The 20,395-nt window shown below is 45.2% G+C and overlaps 1 protein-coding gene across 2 annotated transcripts in view; it reads left to right on the forward strand.

Annotated features, from left to right (window-relative positions):
- The window catches only part of B4GALT5 (beta-1,4-galactosyltransferase 5), a 62,066-nt gene extending 42,704 nt beyond the window's left edge, over positions 1–19,362 (forward strand). For both annotated transcript variants that reach the window (XM_054573614.1, XM_054573615.1), the window contains exons 2-9: positions 1,464–1,598; positions 9,159–9,272; positions 10,174–10,298; positions 11,171–11,287; positions 11,912–12,099; positions 12,815–12,937; positions 15,552–15,653; positions 16,566–19,362. In XM_054573614.1, coding sequence (XP_054429589.1) covers positions 1,464–1,598; positions 9,159–9,272; positions 10,174–10,298; positions 11,171–11,287; positions 11,912–12,099; positions 12,815–12,937; positions 15,552–15,653; positions 16,566–16,713 — 1,052 coding nt within the window. In that variant the 3' untranslated portion in view covers positions 16,714–19,362. The remainder of the gene's footprint in view (positions 1–1,463; positions 1,599–9,158; positions 9,273–10,173; positions 10,299–11,170; positions 11,288–11,911; positions 12,100–12,814; positions 12,938–15,551; positions 15,654–16,565) is intronic.
- The last annotated feature ends 1,033 nt before the right edge of the window (positions 19,363–20,395 follow it).

Here is a 20,395-nt window from a genome sequence, read left to right on the forward strand (position 1 = left end):
AGTTCATGGCTCGGGGTGTACCTTAGAGATGATTTGAAGTCTTCTGAAAGATTTTATGTATCTGTTTAATTTAATGGGGGCCACCTGGGCTTTTCGTGGCCAAGAGTTGTGCCGGTTGGCTGGCCCGGTCTCCACCTCCGTCACCAGCACAAGCACCAAACACAATAGCTTGAAATAAAGTAAAGTGACTTTTGAACTTCACCCACTTAGTTATTTACTGCTCATTATGCATAGGATGCTGTGATAATAATGATGAAACTGTGTTAACAAAGTATATCTAGTGGAAGAGCCAGGACAGACCGAGGCCACGCATGCCAAGTCTGGAGGAGCGGCTCCTGCCCCCACGGAGCGCCCACCGGGCCTGCCTGGTTAAGGCTTCAGAGGGTCCCCGGCACACGCCGGAGTTTAGATTTGTAAATGGGCCACCCTGTAAGACACCCTCCCTTTCAAGGCGGTGAGGGGGAAGTGAGTAAATTCTGTTGATAAAGCAGCTGTTTTTAAGCCTTACCATTTCCTGAAAATATGAAAATAGATGGCACGGTGTTTGAGATCGCAAGGGAATGCAGGAATTATATTCACTTCTATTCCTGATCTCCGAGCTTTCTATCACTGAGAGACTTAAAGAAAACCCAGCGGAGTTTTCTCTCTGAAATGGCAGTGTTGGGGCAGTTAATCTGAATAATCATTTGTAAAGAATATAGATTTGGTTTTGTTCTGATTTTTATTAAGATATAATTGATACATAGCATTATATTAGTTTTAGCTGTATAGTATCATGATTTGATATTTGTGGATGTGTGTGTGTGAATATGTATGTGTTTCAGTTGACAATTGAACTTAGTCCCTGCTTTTCCCCCACCGCTTTGGACTTTGGGGCCGAGGTGGGTGGGTAGCGAGTACTGCTTACACTCTTTCATTATCTTCTTTCCTCGCCAGACGCCCAAAGAGAAGGAGCTGGCGCCTTAGTCCACCACTTCTGAAAGGCTGCCAAGACCAGACCTAGACCTCAGCATTGCCTTAGGCAGAGCAGTCGATGGTTCCACTCCCGGTGGTTCCATTCCCGTGTAGAGCTGTCAGGCATTGAGGAGGAGACTTAGAGAGATCCGAGACCTTTTTAAAAATACTTTAATTGCTCCAGAAAGGCCTTCCTGATTGTTACCTTGCTAGAATACAGATTGGGTGTTGGAAGACCTGGTGGAGTATACTTCTTTAAATGTATGGTTTTTCTGAAGCTCCCGAATAGTGACAGAAATCCCCCTAAGTCCTGCTAGGCACACTAAGAATGTGGGTGTCCTGGAAACATTGGACCCCGTATGGAAAACAGCTGTGGCATTCGTAAGGTGTTAGAGCGAAAAGAGGTTTAAAAAAAACAAAACCCAAGTTATGTGTACTTTTTGTTTGTCTTGTTTTAGTGCTTGCTTTTAAATTCACCTCGTCTTTCCTCTCCTTCCTCTTTCCTGCAGTGAACACCTACCTCTTTATGATGCAAGCGCAAGGCATTCTGATCCGGGACAACATGCGGACCATCGGCGCTCAGGTCTATGAGCAGGTGGTTCGGAGCGCCTATGCCAGGAGGAACAGCAGCCTAAATGACTCAGGTATGTTGTTAGTAAAGGACGTGGTCTGCTTCGAATGTCTCCTCCCAGGAGAAGGAAATTTGGTTCGAATAATTATCTTTGATGGAACAAAGTGTATTGTAAAAGAAGGAAGGCTTGGCTGAGTCTTACCTTACTACCAAAAAGAACCTCTCGCAAAACAAATCCTTGTTTGTTTTGCTGATAGTCTGTTAAGTGTGTTTGAATGAATGACTCCATTTTCGCTCCTAGTATTTTTCAGGGACGAGGAGGTAAGGAGTACTTTCAAGACCCCTTTTCAGTGTAGTTGCCCCCAGTAGACCGATGAGGCATATTGCAGGACAGCAGCAGAACAGGAGCACCCAAAGCTGATCCTGGAAGTGATTTCAAAAAAACGTATTTCTGCAGCCACTGAGGAAAAGCAGGACTTGGTTGGACTTCCTGATACTTATTTTATGGCTTCATGGTGTGGGATTTGTTTGTTTTGCTCTTTGCATTACACATGGCGAGGACAATGTTCATGTTGTTTCCAAAGCCAGCCCAGCCTGGTTGCCACGTGGGAAGGGTTGCTCCATCCTTTCTGTCCGACTCGGCTTGAATTTGTTCCACCCAGTGGGGCTTGTTTATGAATGCTTAGCAAGTTCTTATCTTGTAATAAGCATGTCATTCAGGACAGTTTCCACAAATTACAAAAGTGGCTTCTGGAAAAAGTTTATGAGGTGACCTGGTTTACTTTCCCCAGCCAGGTGGCATTTTCATACTGTGGTGTTTTTACATATCTTTTCTTTTTTTAAAAGATTTTATTTGTTTATTTTTTAGACAGAGGGGAAGGGAGGAAAAAGAGAGGGAGAGAAACATCAACGTATGGTTGCCTCTCATGTGCCCACTGCTGAGAACCTGGCCTGCAACCCAGGCATGTGGCCTGACTGGGAATCGAACCAGCGACCCTTTGGTTCTCAGGCCAGTGCTCAATCCACTGAGCCACACCAGCCAGGACTCATCCTATGGTGTAATTCCAGCTCCGTGGCTGAGCCTGGTGGTCAGATTCATTCAGCCTTCAAGAGAGCTTTCCAGGCTGTTCAACTAAACATTAGAGTGATGGACACAAGAGTGAACATTTCTGCCTCAATCTTTGGAACTTTTACCTGAGGCTTTTATTATTTTATAAGCACTAATTATATAAAGAGGAAAAGAGAACACAGGTTAGATGGCTTCCTTAAAATATAAGAACTTGTTTCTGAATCATGGCTTTGACTATTTTTATGTAAGACTATATACATAGGCAGGTCTTTACCTTTGAGAGAAAGCTTTTTTATGTCTCTCTTTCTAACTCTTCCAAAAATTGAACAAAGGAAGTATTTCCAGATGGTTAAGTGGGACTGTCGTGAGGCTTATCCAGTCTAGCCAGGGATGGGTTTCATTTTAAAAATAGATTCTGAGATTTCCATTCTGCTGAGCACTCATGATTTGCCTCTTAGGTCTTTAACTGAGGACTGGTGTGCTTTCCAATGGCTCCTTACTGCTTTCACTCAAGCCTAGTATCATCAAATATGTATATTTTTTTAAAAAAGTCTTTCCTTCAAATTGGTCCTTCCTTCTGTAGTAAGTTCTAAGTTAGTCCACAGCTCACTGGAGAACATGAAATTGCTTTGCAAATGTGAATTACCTTCTGGTGATTAAGATCTCAAGAGAAACATTGCCTCTTGAAGGGAAGTTAAATCTTTAAAAGAGACCACATCCTAGTCCTGGCCAGTAGCACAGTTGGTTAGAGCATCATCCTGATACACTAAGGTTGCAGGTTTGACCCCTAGTCAGGCCACATACAGGAAGCAACCACTAAAATGCATGGATGGGTGGAACAGCAGACCAATGTTGTATGTTCTCTCTCTCTCTCTCTCTCTCTCATTCTCTCTCATTCTCTCCCCGCCATTATCTGTCTCTCTCTAAATTAATTTTTTGAATGATTTTTTAAAACTTTAACTTTTTTAATTGGCCACATCCTAATTTATCAATCTGTCCTGCTGGCCAGCTTAGCAGCAACAAAGCACCATAGTTAGCAAACCAGATAAGTTTTGGTACTTCCTTCCCCCTCTCCCCCGCCAAGAGCAAGCAATTGATTTTCAGAGTTTTTTAGCCAAACTGTGGTCTCAGGACAAGAAAACACATTTAAAGCATTGTAACCTAATCCTGAGATGACCACCTTGATGGGCGTCTTTGTTATCGACACATCTTTAACGAGTATTAAAAAAGAAATATCGTTTCTTTGGAAGTGTATCTAGTGAAAGCCAGTCATTTTTATTCATTTCAAAGCAGTTCTCTGCTGGCAGAGCCAGGGAGGGGATCCTGGCCTACCGCGGCAGGTGCCGGCCTTACGCATGCTAACTCTGGAAGGACGCTAATTCCTTATATTGGGCACATATTGTCCCCTGACATCTTTCTGACATATGTAAGTTTCTACATATTTTAAGCAGAGAGGCAAATGTTTTTTGGTTTTCTCCTCAGTGGGAGGGAAAAATGGTGGTTCTTTCTGGAATCTTTCGATCAGCACTTCCCACACTCTGCTCAGCTAGATTTGGTAATAGGAGGGAGAAAGCAGATTGCGGCCCTGCCCCATATTGGGGTAGCCATGTCCGCCACGCTTGCACCTTGGATCCCAGGGTTGGGGGGGCTTATAAAATACTGATGCCTACACCGTGTCCCCAGAAGTTCCTATTTAATTAGCCTGGGGCATAGCCTGGGCATTAGGATTTTTAAAAGCTTCTAGATGGTTCTAACTGCAGCCAAAGCCGCTGAACCACTGATGTGGGATAGAGTTGAATAAGCAGGCCCTTTTGAATCTGTAGGTGGAAGGATGTCTCTTGCTTTCCCATTTTATAAGCGTGGAAACAGCTGCCTTCTTGCCCTTCTACCTTCCTTGCTAGAGGAACATGTCCTGATTTGGAAAAGATTAGATTTAAGTGAAAAAGTAAAACCATGGCCATGGACACTCTGCGAGCGTGTTTTTTTCTTTCAGCAGTTTCCTCCTTCAGTAAGTACCTGCTTTGGAAGAGTGAGACGCGGCGTTTGGGTCCCCCGAGGGGTGTCTGCCATGTGGTCACTGATTCCCGGGTGGCAGGACAGGAGAGCCAGGGCCCCACAATGAGTGTGCAGTTTTACAGACCAGGAGCAATGGGTGTCCTCTGCCTCTTTCACTTCCCTAAAATTTTTATCTCCAGAACTTAAAATGTAAAATAAGGAAATTCAGAGTTTTGGGAAGTTTCCCCCTAAGATTATTATTGTGTGGGTTATGATGGAGGACTTCCACTTATGAGTTGTGTATTTGAGGTTCTTTTCTTTTTTTAAATGACACTATTTAGTAGCCGGAAGGAAAAAATACATGGTGTTTTGTTTTGCCCTGTTTTGTTCGGTGCTGGTTGGTCCCAGGCCTGTTACGTCAGTGTTTGAAGGCAGCAGGAAGGAATGTATGTGGCTTCAAACCCCAGAAGTAGGAAGAGTTAAAAATTGTCTCCTCTCCCACATGTTTATGTTGTTGTTGTTTTTGTCTTTATTTTTACTTACTTTCTGTCTAGGTTGTAGCTCTGAGGCTTGGTTCTGTCATTGTCATTGCCGAGGATTATTATTCTCTTCTGTTTTTTGTTGATTTGCTTATGAAAACACTTACTATAATCCCTCTGGGAATTTCTTTGCCTTCTAGGAAAATGTAATTACTATGATGTATTTTAAAGAGAAGAGTATGTGTATGTAATTAAGAAGCAAAATCAGAATCATCCAGAGTAATAATTAGTATTGAAGGTTTTTCACATAGTGTTTTGAAGTGTTACCATATTTGCCGTGTATAATGCGCACCCACGTTTTTGGTCCAAACTTTCAGGAAAAAAATCTTTCATTTTAATTTTTTAATTCAATTTTTTACTTATTTATATATAGAAACAAAATTGATTATTGTATCCAGGGTATTATTTTGCATATGGATATCGTTATTGCTTTGTAGAGTTTTACTTTTAATGCATAAGCATAAATAAAAGAATTAAAAACATTTATACAGATATGGAATTAGTACTACTCATGTATAGTGCGCATCCCTTTTTCCCCCTCAAAAATGTGAGCAAAAAGGTACACATTATACACAGCAAAATATGGTAATTAATACCTTCAGAAAAGACCCAACTTAGGACAGGTGTGCATGTGTGAACTAAGGACTTTGGACTAAGTTCTGCATAACTGTTATTTTACCTTTGGGGTTAATGCTGACTTACTTTATGTCTTTATGTAAATGCAGGCTTCGTGTTTTCCAGGAAAGCTGCAACTAAAAAGGACAGAAAGAGTCTGTGACTTTCTTTCCCTGTTGCGAGACTGTTAAAATCCTCCCCCCGTTGCCTCTCACTGAGGTTTGTCCTCTGAGCACTTGTGGAGGAGGCAGCTGTGTGCCTATGGTAGAGGGTTCACTGTGTTAGCAGTTTGATTCTTGGATACAATCTCACGGTGCTTTTAAAAAAATATCTGAGTTGAAGATTCTGAATTTCAGGTTGCAAAGTGAATTTGAGTAGGAAGTTTTGTTGTTTTTTAAGATTTTAATTATCTTTAGAGAGAGGGGAAAGGAGGGAGAAAGAGAGGGAGAGAAACATCAATGTGTGGATGCCTCTCATGTGCCCCTCATTGGGGACCCAACCATGTGCCCTGACTGGGAATCAAACTAGCGACCCTTTGGTTTGCAGGCTGGAACCCAATCCACTGAGCCACACCAGCCAGGGCTGAATAGGAAGTTTTAATGTTCATAGAATCGGCATGAATCTGAAAGGATTGGTGAAAGCGGTTTTAAAACTCTGCAAAAATAATACAGTATAATGGAAAGAGCAGTGACCCAGAGTTTAGCCAGAGCTTTGTCATGTTCTAGCCAAGGCTCCCCATACGAGTTGTACATATGGTGCCACAGTTTCCTTATCTATAAAAAAAGTAAGGGGTTGGAGGGGCTCCCTTTATACAGTCCCCTAGGAAAAAGGCGTCTGCCTCACACACTTAAAACCCCACGAAATGACACTCCAGAGGTGTGTGTGTGCTGCATGCGTGTATACATAGGTGGTGTTTAAGCCGTTAGGAATGAAGAGAACAAGGAAGGAGATCACAGCAAACATTTTTGGAAGTTGGAAAACAGGTGTATCACTCATAAAGGACTTAACAGACCCCCTCCCCACACCCGACTGCTAATGTGCCAGCAGGGAAAGCCCGTTTATACACAGTTTAAATATCCTCATTTAAAAATTGTGATGCTCTCCTTGCCTAAGGCGCTGGGGTGGGCCCCAGAGCAAAGCTGGGGCAGCCCTGGGTGGCGCCTGGGCAGGGCCGTGGTCTACTCTGGGACCTGGCGATCAGGCGGGGCATCGCTTCCTGGCTCCCAGCTGCTCAGTGGCACAGCGGCCTGGCTTTGCAGTTTCTTCGGGTTCTTTCTGCGTACTGGTGGCTTCGTTGGCAGTTTTGTTCTTGGCTCTTTCTTTGTCCAGTTTCAAATATTCCCCAGGGGTTAACTCTTCACAGTGCTTTTTATGTTCCTCCATGGGGTCGTCATCTGGCTCCCAGCTTTCCAGTTCCTTGAAGCACAAGAAACGCTGGACCCAGTTCCTACCCCAGAATCTCCCAGAAGCTCAGAAATTAGCAATCTCAGGTACTTTGGGAGATAGAAATAAAGGTAGCAACTCAGATAAAGGTTGGTTGAAAAGCTACAGGAAAAGCAGTCAGACACCCAGGTCCCTTGCCCATCTGGGCGAAGGACTGGAGACTTGATACCCTTCGAAGATGGTAAAACAGAGGCTCCCTCAAGTTGGGGTTACCTGGCTTGGTTTAAGTGTCCTCCATTCCAGGATGCTTATAGCCAAGACTGTACTGTTGTGGCAGATTAGAATAGACTCCCCTGGGCCATGTGACTGGACCAAAAGGAAAGACCCCATGACACTGAGTCTGGGAGTTCCGAAACCAGACTTCTGGCCAGAACACCCTGTGATGAACAACCTCGGTCCAAACCCTTCCAGGTAGCTGATCGGTGCCCTGCTGTTCAGTATTAGCAGATGACCAAGGGTTGCTGAGCCAGGGATTGAAACAAGCAAGAGGCAGCAAACTGGAGGAAACAGACTATGCTGGGAGAAGAATATTAAAACAACAGTAACATATATTCTCCAGGGTAGGAGAAAAAGGATAGCAAATTATGAAACAAGACTATATTGTAAGAAATGAATGTTCAGAACATAAAAAGGACTCTCTGGAGTTAAAAATGTGATAGCAGAAATGATCATTAAAAGAAGAGCGGGGTAAAACTGAGGAAATTGGTAGTGTAGCAAAATGGCTAGGTACGGTCCACACAGTGAGTAAAAAGAGACCCCCTCGCAAGGCATACCAGTATGAAATTTTCTGAACAGAAAGTTCTTGATACTTCCGGAAAGACATGACCACTCACCTTTGATCAGGGATTGGAATGGCTTTGGCCTTAACAGACTCAATGGAGTCCAGAGGCGGTAGGACAGCGCCTTTACAACTCTAAAGGAAAATTATTGCCAGCCTAGAATTTTCTAAACCCAACCAGCCTGAGTCCAGTGAGGAAGAATAAAAGCAGTCGGATACATAAAGTTTCAAAATCACTTCCCATTTCCCCTTCTTAGAAAGCTACATGGAGAATGTGCTCCATTAAGTGAGAAAAAGGGAGAAATTGAACTTGGGGAAAATAAGGTTCAATACAGTGGAGGAAAGGAATCCCCCAGGACGATGGAGAAGGGAGCTCGGAGCAGAGCATCTGCACATCAGGGCACATCAGGCGTCAGGCGCGAAGGAAAGCCCATTCAAAGGGGGGTGGAGCGGAAGGCCCTGCACCTTCTTGGGAAGGTGAAATTGAGGGAATGCCTGATGCCGGAACGGAACGTCTTCAGCAGAAGCGCAGTGTTAATGCGCATGCTGTCGAGCCAGTCACTGCCCTGCACAGAACCTGGCAAACAGAAAAACAAGACAGTCAGCCTGGGAAAAAATACTCAGGAAAGGAAGGAAAAGTAATCCTAACTCCCCACATTTCTCAACTGTGAGTGGTATCTGTAGAATCGTCATAATGTAAATATTAAAGACTCTACTAATCACAGTTATCACGTGACTGTTTGGAGGCTGGCCGATGGAAAGGGTGCGCTGGTGGAGCAGGGAAGTGGGAAGTCCACAGGTAAGGCCTGAGACGGAAGCGTGCGATTAACCACGTAGGGAATGAAGGTAACCAATAAGGTCGCTGGCTAACAGAAGTGAGAGTGGTTCCTTTAGAGAATAAGGTACGGGGAACACTGCTGTTTTATAGTTACATGGTGGAGTTGTTTGACTGTAAGCCGAGGGCATATAAAGCTGCAATATCAATAAGAATAGAAACACTGGTTAAAACAACATCATCTGGTTAACAGTTTCACTGATGGGTTTACATTTGTAGCTGTGGTGGAGAGCTAGTCCAGAGTCCTGCTTCCCAAAAAAAGGATGTCTAAGGAAAAAAACTTGGGTGGTAGACATCTGGGGGCTGCAGAACTGATCACGTGTACCAGTCTGAGTTGCTTTTTCTTCTCGCCTCTCTAGATTATCCTCTTGACTTGAACCACAGCGAAACCTTCCTACAAACCACAACTTTTCTTCCTGAAGACTTCACCTACTTTGCAAACCATACCTGCCCCGAAAGGCTCCCTTCCATGAGTGAGTAGAGCTCTTGCTTATCGCCCTCTGCATTGAAACCGCTCTTTTCATTTGGTTAAAACAAGAGGGAGGGTGTTCTTGCGCTCTCAGTGTATACGCCTCTAGAGAACAGAAGTGCCTCCCCCGCCACTGGAAACAGGGACTGGGAACGTTACTCGTGTCCTGACCCCACTCAGCCCCCTGCAAGGTCCCTCACGTTCCTGGTGCCGTTGTCTACATTTTTCCCTCTTGACTTTGCACGCACAGCCTTGCTTGTAACTTGGGGTCTATTAAGACGTCCTAGAGAAAGTATAGGCAACCAGCTTCATCTTTCAGTATAAATCTTACACTGATTATAACTCATTTGATATGAGAGAAGTTATTTTCTTAAAAAAGTGCTAGTTAAAAAAATTCTCCCTTCTATTCTTGGGCTCCCAGGTGCACTCTTAAAACAAGGACAATAAAGTATTATACCTTTTCTGTACCTTAGTTCTGCTGTCATAAGTCAGAGATGATGCGTGTTCTGAGCTTGGACATGGCCAGCCAGGGTCACTGGGAAATCAGCGGGGACAGTGAGCCTGCTCCTGCCCCCAGAGCACACAAAGGGCTCCAAGCTCAGCTGTTCTCCTCCTTCTCTCTAAGTTCAGCTGCCGTTTTACATGGTCTTAATTTCTTTCTATACCCAAGGCAGAAGCAGAACTCTATAAAGTCTTGGTTTCTGGATTTGCTGCTTTACCTGGTAATAGTGATGACCTGAAACGCAGGGAGTTAGAAAGCCGAGGAAGGGACTCCCATCCCTGTTAAAGACACAATAAGCTGGAAAAGCGCTGAACTTCTCCATAGGGTAACCCTGGACACGGGGAAGGAATCTATCATTTTCTGGCCTCTTACTTTATTTTTCTCTCTCTCTCTCTCTGTCCAGAGGGCCCAATAGACATAAACATGAGTGAAATTGGAATGGATACCATTCATAAACTCTTTTCCAGAGACCCAGCCATCAAGCTCGGGGGTCACTGGACACCCTCCGACTGCGTGCCCCGATGGAAGGTAGGCGGTGGGCCCAGACCCGCAGCGCCGGGAAGCCCACCTGGGGCCGGCCGCCGTACCCAACCCCCGCGGGATTCGCTGCCTGTGGCCTTTCACAACTAGCTTCCTACTAACCCACTGAAGAGTATTTGCATTTGATGAAAATATTCTGGAGGAATGTATTTCCCTAAAGACTCTTCTGTAGCCCCAGAAATTTGCATCCTTCTGATGACTAAGCAGGGTCCTTTGTCTCCCTTATAGGACTGTCGTAAGCCGGGGTGGGGGACTGGTAGGTCTTCTGTGGCATGCTGACAGAGGCCATCTTCACAGACTCAGTGCTTCCTGCCTCAGTCGCCATTGTCACTGTAATTTCAGTGGGGTGAGACGTGGAGATAGCCCAACAGCGAGGGTTTGGAAGCGCATGTTCCATGCCCACCCGGTGAGGCAGCCGTGGGCAGCGCGCTCGGAGCAGATCTGAAACAGGTCAGCGTTTCCCGCCCACGGCTAGAATGTAAAATCAGTTTAATGACCATCGTTCAATAAATACACCTGTGTTCAAGTTCATTGCATAGTGTAAGGGGAAGCACTGTTTTGTGAAGTGTATTTTAGTTGTATATTTATATATACCTAGGGATCTATCCATGTACTGGGTCACCATGTATGTCTTCCCCTGGCTGTGGTCTAGAATGAATGCATTCAGCAGGCCCACTATGTGCATACTATGAGGCATGTAAGAGAAGGACCTTACTTCCAAGGGTCGACTTGCCAAAGTGGTTCTTCCTTTAGAGGAAGCTGAGAACGAGGCAGCCTCCCAGCCCTACTCCCCGAGAGCTGGTCACTAACTCTGCGGAAGCGGGGGGACTAACCAACCCTTTTGGTTTGACCCACTCCAGGTGGCCATCCTTATCCCCTTCCGGAACCGCCACGAGCACCTCCCAGTCCTGCTCAGGCACCTGATTCCCATGCTTCAGCGCCAGCGCCTGCGGTTTGCATTTTATGTCATTGAACAAGTGAGTGGTCGGTCCTTTCTTTGCCCTCCTCCTTCTCCCGGCGCAGCAGTTTAGAGCGCTTCCCACTAATCCGCCTGCAGTGTGAGGAGCCAGTAAAACCGACATTTTGTCATTGAGTCATCCTGAGGCGGGAGGGGAAAGAAGGAGCAATTCTGTGCTGCCCTTTGACATGTTGCTCAGTCAATACCACAGGTGTGAGTCCAGAGTGGAACTTTGTTTACCCTGGAACAAAGGGCTCTTGTGTGTTGGCTTTGCCAGAGTTGCATTGGGTGGTGTCTGCAGGCTCCAAGAGATTCCCTTATAATAAGGAGCTGTAAGTAGAAACTGGCGGTGTGTTCTCCTTCCTTGTATGGGGCTGGGTGATTTCCTAGCTGCTCTTTGCCTTTGTGGCAGCCTTGGGAGAGAGACGCTTGGGCTTATCGTTGTCACCCGTGTTATTTCCAAGGAAATCGAGGCTAGGGGTCAGGTGGCTGTGAGTCAGCGATGAGTGGAGCTGCGCCTGCCTCACTTCTGGCCCAGTGACCTTTCCCCAGTCGCCTTCAGTAAGCTTCCTCTTGGGCCAGGCTCAGGCAGCAGCGACTATGCCTCAACAGTCCTTTTACAAGTAGAGTTCTGTCCTCTTAGGTTGGCACCCAACCCTTTAATCGAGCCATGCTTTTCAACGTTGGTTTTCGAGAAGCAATGAAGGACTTGGACTGGGACTGTCTTATTTTTCACGATGTGGATCATATACCAGAAAGTGATCGTAACTACTATGGCTGTGGACAGATGCCAAGGCATTTTGCAACCAAATTGGATAAGTATATGTATCTGTGAGTATCATTTCCTCCTAATTCAAGAAGTAAAACTAAAAGAATGAGGAGAGATGCAAAGATGACAAGTCCAATTAGCTCCAACCCAAATGTCCATCAGCTGATGAATGGGAAAACGAAATAGAGCGTAGCCACACACTGAAATACCGTTTGTCAATATAAAGGAATAAAGTACTGATATATGCAACAATGTAGCTCAACCTTGAAAACATGCTAAGTGAAACTAGTTACAAAAGACAACATAGTATGTGATTTCGTTTATAAGGTCTATCCAGAATAGGCAGATCTATAGACAGAAAGGAGAATAATGGTGGCATGGGGCTGAGGGGAATCGGGGGAAGCGAGGAGTCCCTGCTAACGAGGAGTCCCTGCTAATGGGTACAAGGCTTCTTTTGGGAGTAATGAACTGTATCCAAATTGATTGTGGTCATGGCTGCACAACGCTGTGAAATGCTAAAGCTCACTGAATTACGCTCTTTTGAAATAGGTGAATTATGTAGCATGTCAGTTGTGCCTCCGTAAAGCTGTTTGAAAAAACGTTCTGTGAGCTGCTCAGGTTGACGCGTCTGAGCACGAGGAGACGATTTCAGGTGGTCCAGGGCAGCGGCACGGAGAGTGTTGTTCTATTTAAGACATGTTCTCCAGCGGGGTGGCCCATTCTGGGAAAAACGTTGCCCTCCAGTGCGCACGTGGCTGATGTTGTACATCCTTTCAGGCTTCCTTACACTGAGTTCTTTGGCGGAGTGAGCGGCCTCACAGTGGAACAGTTTCGGAAAATCAACGGCTTCCCCAATGCTTTCTGGGGTTGGGGTGGAGAAGACGACGACCTGTGGAACAGGTATGGGCCCCTCTTGTGGTGCCTTCTAGAAATGCTCCCGTAGGAATGGAACGTGAGCCATGTGTCTAATGTAAAATGTCCTAGTAGCCGCACTTCAAAAGGTTAAAAGAGGAGAACAGGTCAAATTAACTTTAATATGGTGCTAAAATATGTTAGCAATGTATTTATCATAATGTATCCAAAATGATATCACTTTAACATGTGATTAATATAAAATGTTAATGGAAATACCTGACATTCCTTTCTTTCTTCACAAAATATTTGAAATCCAGCATATATTTTTCCATTCATAATACATTTCACTGAAACCTCCCCAAACCAGAGGTCGAATGTTAGTATTGTGCACGTAGATTTATCCACGCAATCAGATAAGGCTTTATTATTATACAGGTTTATGTGAACAACCCTGTGAATAGTGTAAACTAATATTTTTAGGAGTAAAGAGTGACTTAATAAGGAATGAATAAGCAAAAGAATTGCTGCCTTGTATCTGCCTACATTTAGCTTGGCTTTTAAAAAGAAAGTATGTGTTGGTTGTTAATTGCAACGTAACATTTGCTGGTAAAAATTCACATGATACAAAAATACATAAACTGGAGTGTAAATCTTAATCCCCATTACCATCCTATTTCATTCCCAGGAAGCAGCCATTTTAACCAGCTGTTTCTTTTTGACTCCTTCCTTCCTTCCTTCCTTCCTTCCTTCCTTCCTTCCTTCCTTCCTTCCTTCTTTCCTTTTCTTTTTCTTTTTAAAGATTTTATTTATTTATTTATTTTTTAGAGAGGAGAAGGGAGGGAGAAGGAGAAGGAGAAAAACATCAATGTGTGGTTGCCTCCTGAACGTCTCTTACTGGGGACCTGGCCTGCAACCCAGGCATGTGCCCTAGACTGGGAATCAAACCAGCGATCCTTTGGTCTGCAGGCTGGCACTCAATCCACTGAGCCACCCCAGCCAGGGCTAGACTTCTTTCTATGCATAAATAAGCAACTCAGACACATCCCTTGCACCCTCCCACCATGTTAATATGGTGAGATCCACTTCATTATTTTTAATAATTGCATAGTATTCCTTTATGTACATACACAATAATTTATTTTAATTCTCTCCTGTTGTCATTTACAATTTTAAATATCCTTTGTTCACATGTACAAATATTTCTTTAGATTAAATTCCTAGTTGTAGAACTATAGAGTCAAGAAGTAAATGCACTTTGTTGTATTTTATTTTATTTTTATTTATCGATTTAGAGAAAGAGAAGAAGACAGAGAAAGAGAAAGATCGATTTGTTGTTCCACTTACTTAGGCATTCACTGGTTGATTCTTGTATGTGCCCTGACCGGAGATTAAACGTACAACCTTGGTGTATAGGAACAATGCTCTAACCAACTGAGCTATCCAGCCAGGCCAAGAAGTAAATGTACCTTAAATATTGATAATGATTGCCAAATTTTCCTTCAAAAAGGTTTGCAAACATATTCTAACTAGTAGTGCATTAGTGTGCCCATTTTCTTATACCACTGCCAACCTTAGAGATAAACAACCTTTTACACTTGGGGCACATTTTAGCTCTTCAGTAGTCACGGGTAGCTTGCAGCCTCTACATTGGACAAAGCCCCTCCAGGTCATTCTTGTGCAGTCTGATGGTAAAAATGGCATCTCATCCTTTCAACTTGGGATTCTTAGGAACCTAGGAGGATGAAGCGCTTTTCCATACACTTGACTGGTTTGACTGGTCCTAGAACCCAGCAGCTCCCTCCCAGGACACCTGTTCCAATTCTCATCTCTCTCCCCCAGCTTGGGGGCGGAGTGCAGTTTAGGTGCAGGAACTGTGGCTGGTTTCCCCCCAGCACCCTATACAATGCCAGGCACAGAGTAGATGCTCCATTTGTACTTATCAAATGAGAGTATAATTTGGAGTCAGGATGATATTGAAATAAGAAGAAAATGACCATAAATTTCATGTAGAATCCAAAGTCCATTAATGATTTCTTAGAGCCCTTTTAGGTCTCCAGTAAATCCAGCTTGGAAAATCTTTATTACATTAGGATAATATCCTGAACACCTCCTCTAAATTCAGCTTCCCTTGTAGTGACTTTTCATACATTGTGAAGTTTTACATCTAAAAGTTGTCCTGTAAAGTCATTCCATCTCCGTAGGGAATGGGAGAGGTGGGTGGAGACTTAACTTCTACCTAAGTCAGGAAAGTGCATAGCAACCCTGACTTTGCTAACTTGCATTACGGTGGGAAGGAAAGGTGTTGTCCACACATGAGAAAAATAGTTCTCATAAGACCCAAGCCAGCCAGATAGAGGGAGTAGCTGTGCACTCATCCACCGGGGACACACGCTATTAGACCTGTCACTGAGACCCTGTGTCACATCTCACCCTCGAGAACTTTGAATTTCATTTTGAATGTTTTTTTTCAAAACCTTTTTGTATTGTAGATTTCTTTTCTAAAACCATGAACTTTTCCAAAGGGTATAGGGAATTCGAAGACGTAGGTGTAGAGGGAGCTCTGTTGTTCAGCTCGGGGTTTCCCACCCTCGGCCTAGGTCTGGTCACCTACAGCACCTGATCGCTTTGCCTGAAAGCCCACTCTCTTTGTCTCTGACAGAGTACAGAACGCAGGCTATTCCGTGAGCCGGCCGGAAGGTGACACGGGGAAGTACAAGTCCATTCCTCATCACCATCGGGGAGAAGTCCAATTTCTTGGAAGGTTGGTGCCATTAGTTTATTCCTCTTACAAACATCCTCTATGCCTTGCATTTCCAGGTGTCCCAGAGCACGTTCCAAGCCCTCGCTTTACTCCTCAGCCTCGCCAGGCCCTGTCGGGCAGCTCAGTCATGGTTCCCACATATATTCTAATTTAACTGTGAGGCAGGTGTTCGAGAGTGAAATCAGTATGGGTGAAAATTTTCATTGTAAGCTCTTTTAAAGAAATGACGCATTCTGCATCTTAAGTTTTGTAATCTCTTCGGTAGCCTTCAGAGAGTTGAAGGAAAGTCCCTCGGGAAAAGGTCTCTGTGACTCCCCCTGACGTGGCAGAGCAGACTTGGCGCCCTTCCTACAAGCTCCGGCTCTGGAGGATGACCCTGAGCCTCTGTCTGTGATTGTGCAGTTGCTTTGATACCCTCTCTGCTTTCAAAAAGTGATCCGAGGTTGGACTCGTTGGGGCATGTGGACCGAGGGACCTCTCTGCATTTTCAAGGGTGGCTCCCTTTGTCTTTTGTTAACTGGGAAGGGGGACTGGTCCCTGGAGAGCCACTTCTCATGGCATGAACTGTCTTCATGGGAGGAACAGGGCACCGAATACAGACCCCGAACTTTCCCATCCGACGTCTCAGTATCTTAACCTTCCACTCCCCAACTCTGACCATGAGTCATTTAACCTTAGGAGCCTTGGTTTCCTCATTTGCTTACGGGGTGGGTGCATTAAATGAAATGTGTAGCAAATAAAGCACTTGGCATGGAATAGGAAGTATTTCTCATGGTAATACCATTGAGCGTGGAATAGCCCCATGGCCGGTCACCCGCCATGTGTCCTCTCCCGCGGTCTGCCCTGCTCCGTCCTCTGTCGTGAGGAGGTTAGACCCTCACTCAGAGCCACCTCTGTTCTCTGCGCCCACAGGTATGCTCTGCTGAGGAAGTCCAAAGAGCGGCAAGGGCTGGATGGCCTCAACAACTTGAACTACTTTGCAAACATCACATACGACGCCTTGTATAAAAACATTACTGTCAACTTGACACCCGAGCTGGCTCAGGTGACCGAGTACTGAGATAAGGAGAGAATGTGTGTTTGCTTTGCCCACCTCCCCCGAGAAAGCAGCCTGATGGGATGTCTTGGGGCTCCACCCAGGAAGAGAATTAGAAATATGGCGTCTGATGACGGGTCACAGGGTTCGAGGAATGATGTGAACAGAGTACACGCACAAAATGCCCTCATCGTTTGGACCCGCTGAGATGGAGGGAGTAAGCTCGGGAGCTTCTTTCATCAGGACTGGCTTTCTTTTTCCACAAGACAGACGTCTGTCCTGCTGCTCTTCTCCCCCGTCTCCCGCCCCAACGCCCCGTCCTAGCCCTGATCTCCGGCACCGGAACCGGAACCAGAACCGTGACCCGCCAGGGCCCGCCCCAGAGTCTGTTCCTACAGATGGCCTTTGGAGCTTCTTGGCCTTCAGAGCAAAGAGGCAAACCCACCACAGGGCAGCTGTGTTCTAGGAAGAGCAAATGAAACTCCACACACCATTCTTCATCTCTGGTGTTCTCTTCGGTTTCATTAAAAAAAAAAATTTACCTGCTTTGGGTGGGGATTGAGGGTGGAGGGGAGGGACTGGGGAAGATAAATAGACATGTAACAATCACTTCTTGAAGAAGTATAATTGTAAATAAGCCATGTAAAATGCCTTTTTTAAATTTAATTTTATAGCTGGCTTCAATTCAAACTGAGGATTTATATTGTCAGATCACTTATTTGGTTGGCAAATGCAGGAACTCAGTTAAAATGCAATGGAAGAATATATCTCCCAAATTGCTGTCACTTTGGAAAGGAGTGGATTTAGGGCATGTCACAAGAGAACAAAATAGTCCATTCACGGTCACTGGTAGCTGACTTCTGCCCCTGTCCGCCCCCTTCTCCCAAGGTCTTGCTCTTGACTTTTGCTCTGGATTCTCTCCCCTGCTGGGCACAGGCACCTCTCCCCAATCTTTTGCTGAACAGGATGCTGCTCTTTACAGCAAGCTGCTCGTGCTGCCCAAAGCAGACCCTTCCGGGGAGGGCGGCCGGCTCGCAGCCCTGGGCTCTGGCCCTTGTTTTGTCGGTTCGTCAGTTTATCACCCTAAAGAGGAAGGATGGGTGGTGTCTTTCCTTCCCTCTTTCTCTTGCTCACTTTTTTTTTCACCTGTGGAACGTGGTCACAATTTCTGAAATCTGTGCCTAAATTACCACCTAGCTTCAGTGATTCCTCTGGATATTGCCTTTTTGGTTTCCAACAGCATTCTCTAGTCCACAGAACTAACGAGCAATCGAAGGATGAGAAGCTCGGCCAGAAGCAGGTGACACTTGTGTGCTGTGGGTCGGCTGGGATCCAGGTCAGACCAAATTAGAGCTTTGAAATTAGACTAACAAAGCTCTGGGTGCGAGGGCCCTGGGCTCTGTGCACCCCTACGTGCTTTTGGAAATCAGATTCTAAATTGCATTTGAATTTGTGCCTCTCTGTTTTTTCCCTGAGCCAAATCCCTTAATTCATAGTCCCTGTTGACTTCTGCAGAATTCTGAAAAATGCCAGTGTTTTTTCCTCTCCTTTTCCATAAAACATATTTATATATCATGATTGGGAGTGCTTTCTGAAGAGTACTTCCTATTTTTTTTAATTGCCTTGTTTGCCTTCAACTTCCTTAATTTTCATGGTTTACATGGATGTACGTGTAGAGGTGTATTTGTGTATACACGTGTGGGTTGGGGTTTTTTTCTGATGCATGTGTTGGTTCCATGGACATATGATCCCCACAGGCTGTGGGAGTGATTGGCCAGGCCTTGTTTTTGTTCATGTTTTTGTTCTTTTGAAGAATAGAGTGGTATTTAGAAAATCAATTGCATTGCAAAGCTCTTACCAGCTCATATGAGAGAGCAGGCTGCTGCCCTTGAAAATGCTGGTAAGTTGTATTATATGCTTTAAAAGAATTTGAGAATTTCATGCTTTAAAAGACCTTCATGAGGGAACATTGCACACAGAAGTCCATTCGGTTTTCCTTTGATGTATGATGCACATAGCAATAAAGGTTGCTTTCCCCTTGTCCCGGCTGCCCCCTCAGACCTTTGGGCTGCCCGTGGCACGTCCCGCCCTCCTCCCTCTCCTTCCCTCTTCCTCGCTGAAGGCTGAGCGGCTTTCAGCGAGACAAAACTATGATGCCGTTGGGAAGACTTGGCCGGGACACACTGCTTGATACTTGGCAGGTGTTGTAAAGTGATCTTTTTTTGAAGTTTTTTTATCAACTTATTTACCACCAAGAACAAAATGTTGGCAAAAGGCTAACACCTGATTAAAAAAAAGAGAATGCTGAGTTGAGGACAGGAAGGAAAGGTCTCATGAAGTCAGGTCACTTAAATTATCTTGCAGTCTTGTGTAAGTTTGTTGTTAGTGTGAAATCTCTTACTGTGTACTGTGAGCCATTTATCCACCAAGTTGAGTATTGTGTGAGAAACTAAAATGTTAAAATCATACAGCCAGGCCGAGTGCTGTTAATGGTGTGAAATTCTCTTGTTTAAAAAAAAAAAATAATAAGAACCAAATGTGACCTTGTGCATATTTTGGCAGCTGAAATTCTTTAAGGCTACTACTGATGGGTATGACCCTCCCCCCTTAAATCATTCTTGTCTTTGATTATTGCCAGACAGAGAAAGGTTTCTCCTTTCACACTTTTTTTTGGGGGGGGGGGGGGGGGGGGTGCAGTTATTTGCAAAAATATTCCTTTTGACATTACAGGGACTCTTATTAGAGCTCCTCTTCCACAGACATTAATAGCTGAGCAACAGCCACATGTATTGATTGTATCCACTTACCATTGACGATGACATTGAACGTAGCTTATTTCCATCACTACGTTTTTTTGAGCTTGCTCTTATGTTTTAAGAGGTGCCAGGGGTACATTTTTGCACTGAAATCTAAAGATGTTTTAAAAAACACTTTTCACAAAGATAGTCCTTTGTCATTACATTATTTACTCATGTGTTTGTACATTTTTGTATGTTAATTTATGAATGATTTTTTCAGTAAAAAATACATATTCAAGAACCAAACTTTGGTGGCCATCTCTCTTTGTCGGGGACAGTTTGGCTCCTTGGGGCCTTTCCTTACATATGGGAGTTCAGCTCCTCCGGGTGTTCGGAACTTCAGGCGCTTGGCGTCTCCTTTGCTCAGCTGACCCCTGGGGGAGGGGGGCGGTTGTGCCCAGGGAAGCACTGCCCGCCCGGCCCCTGTAACCAGGCCAGGTGAGTAAAAAGTCTGCTGAGGCAGCAGAAGCCGGAACTGCCTGCGCCCGCCAGGCCTCCTTCCTCCTTCCGCAGCTGGGTTTTTCTCAAGATTTGGCCCAGGCGATGCCCAAGTCGAACAAGACCCCTGGGCAAGGGGAGGGGGAGGGTCGACGGAGTTTGGATCCGGAATTTTGCCATCTGCCTGATTCTGCCCCGAGGTTGTAGGTTGTACCACTCACCAGTATTAGTGAGTGCAAAGTTCTGGGCCCAGGTGGAGGGTATAATGATGAGCAGAAAGGCAGGGTCAGTGTCAAGCCTACTGTCCTGTCCGTCCGTCCCCCCCTCCCCGGAGCACCCCCTGGGGGAGGGCAGGGTTAAGACTCGACCTCGGTATGCACTGTAGCAGAGATAGCCTACCTGTGGGCCGTGAGCGGCTGGTGGAGCAGGTGTCCCGAGGCCAGTGGGTGAGCCAATGAGGGACAAGCAGC

This window comes from Pteronotus mesoamericanus, unplaced genomic scaffold (assembly GCF_021234165.1).
Source record: "Pteronotus mesoamericanus isolate MK-2021 breed Mesoamerican mustached bat unplaced genomic scaffold, CSHL_Meso_final contig_25, whole genome shotgun sequence".
Taxonomy (NCBI): Eukaryota; Metazoa; Chordata; class Mammalia; order Chiroptera; family Mormoopidae; genus Pteronotus; species Pteronotus mesoamericanus.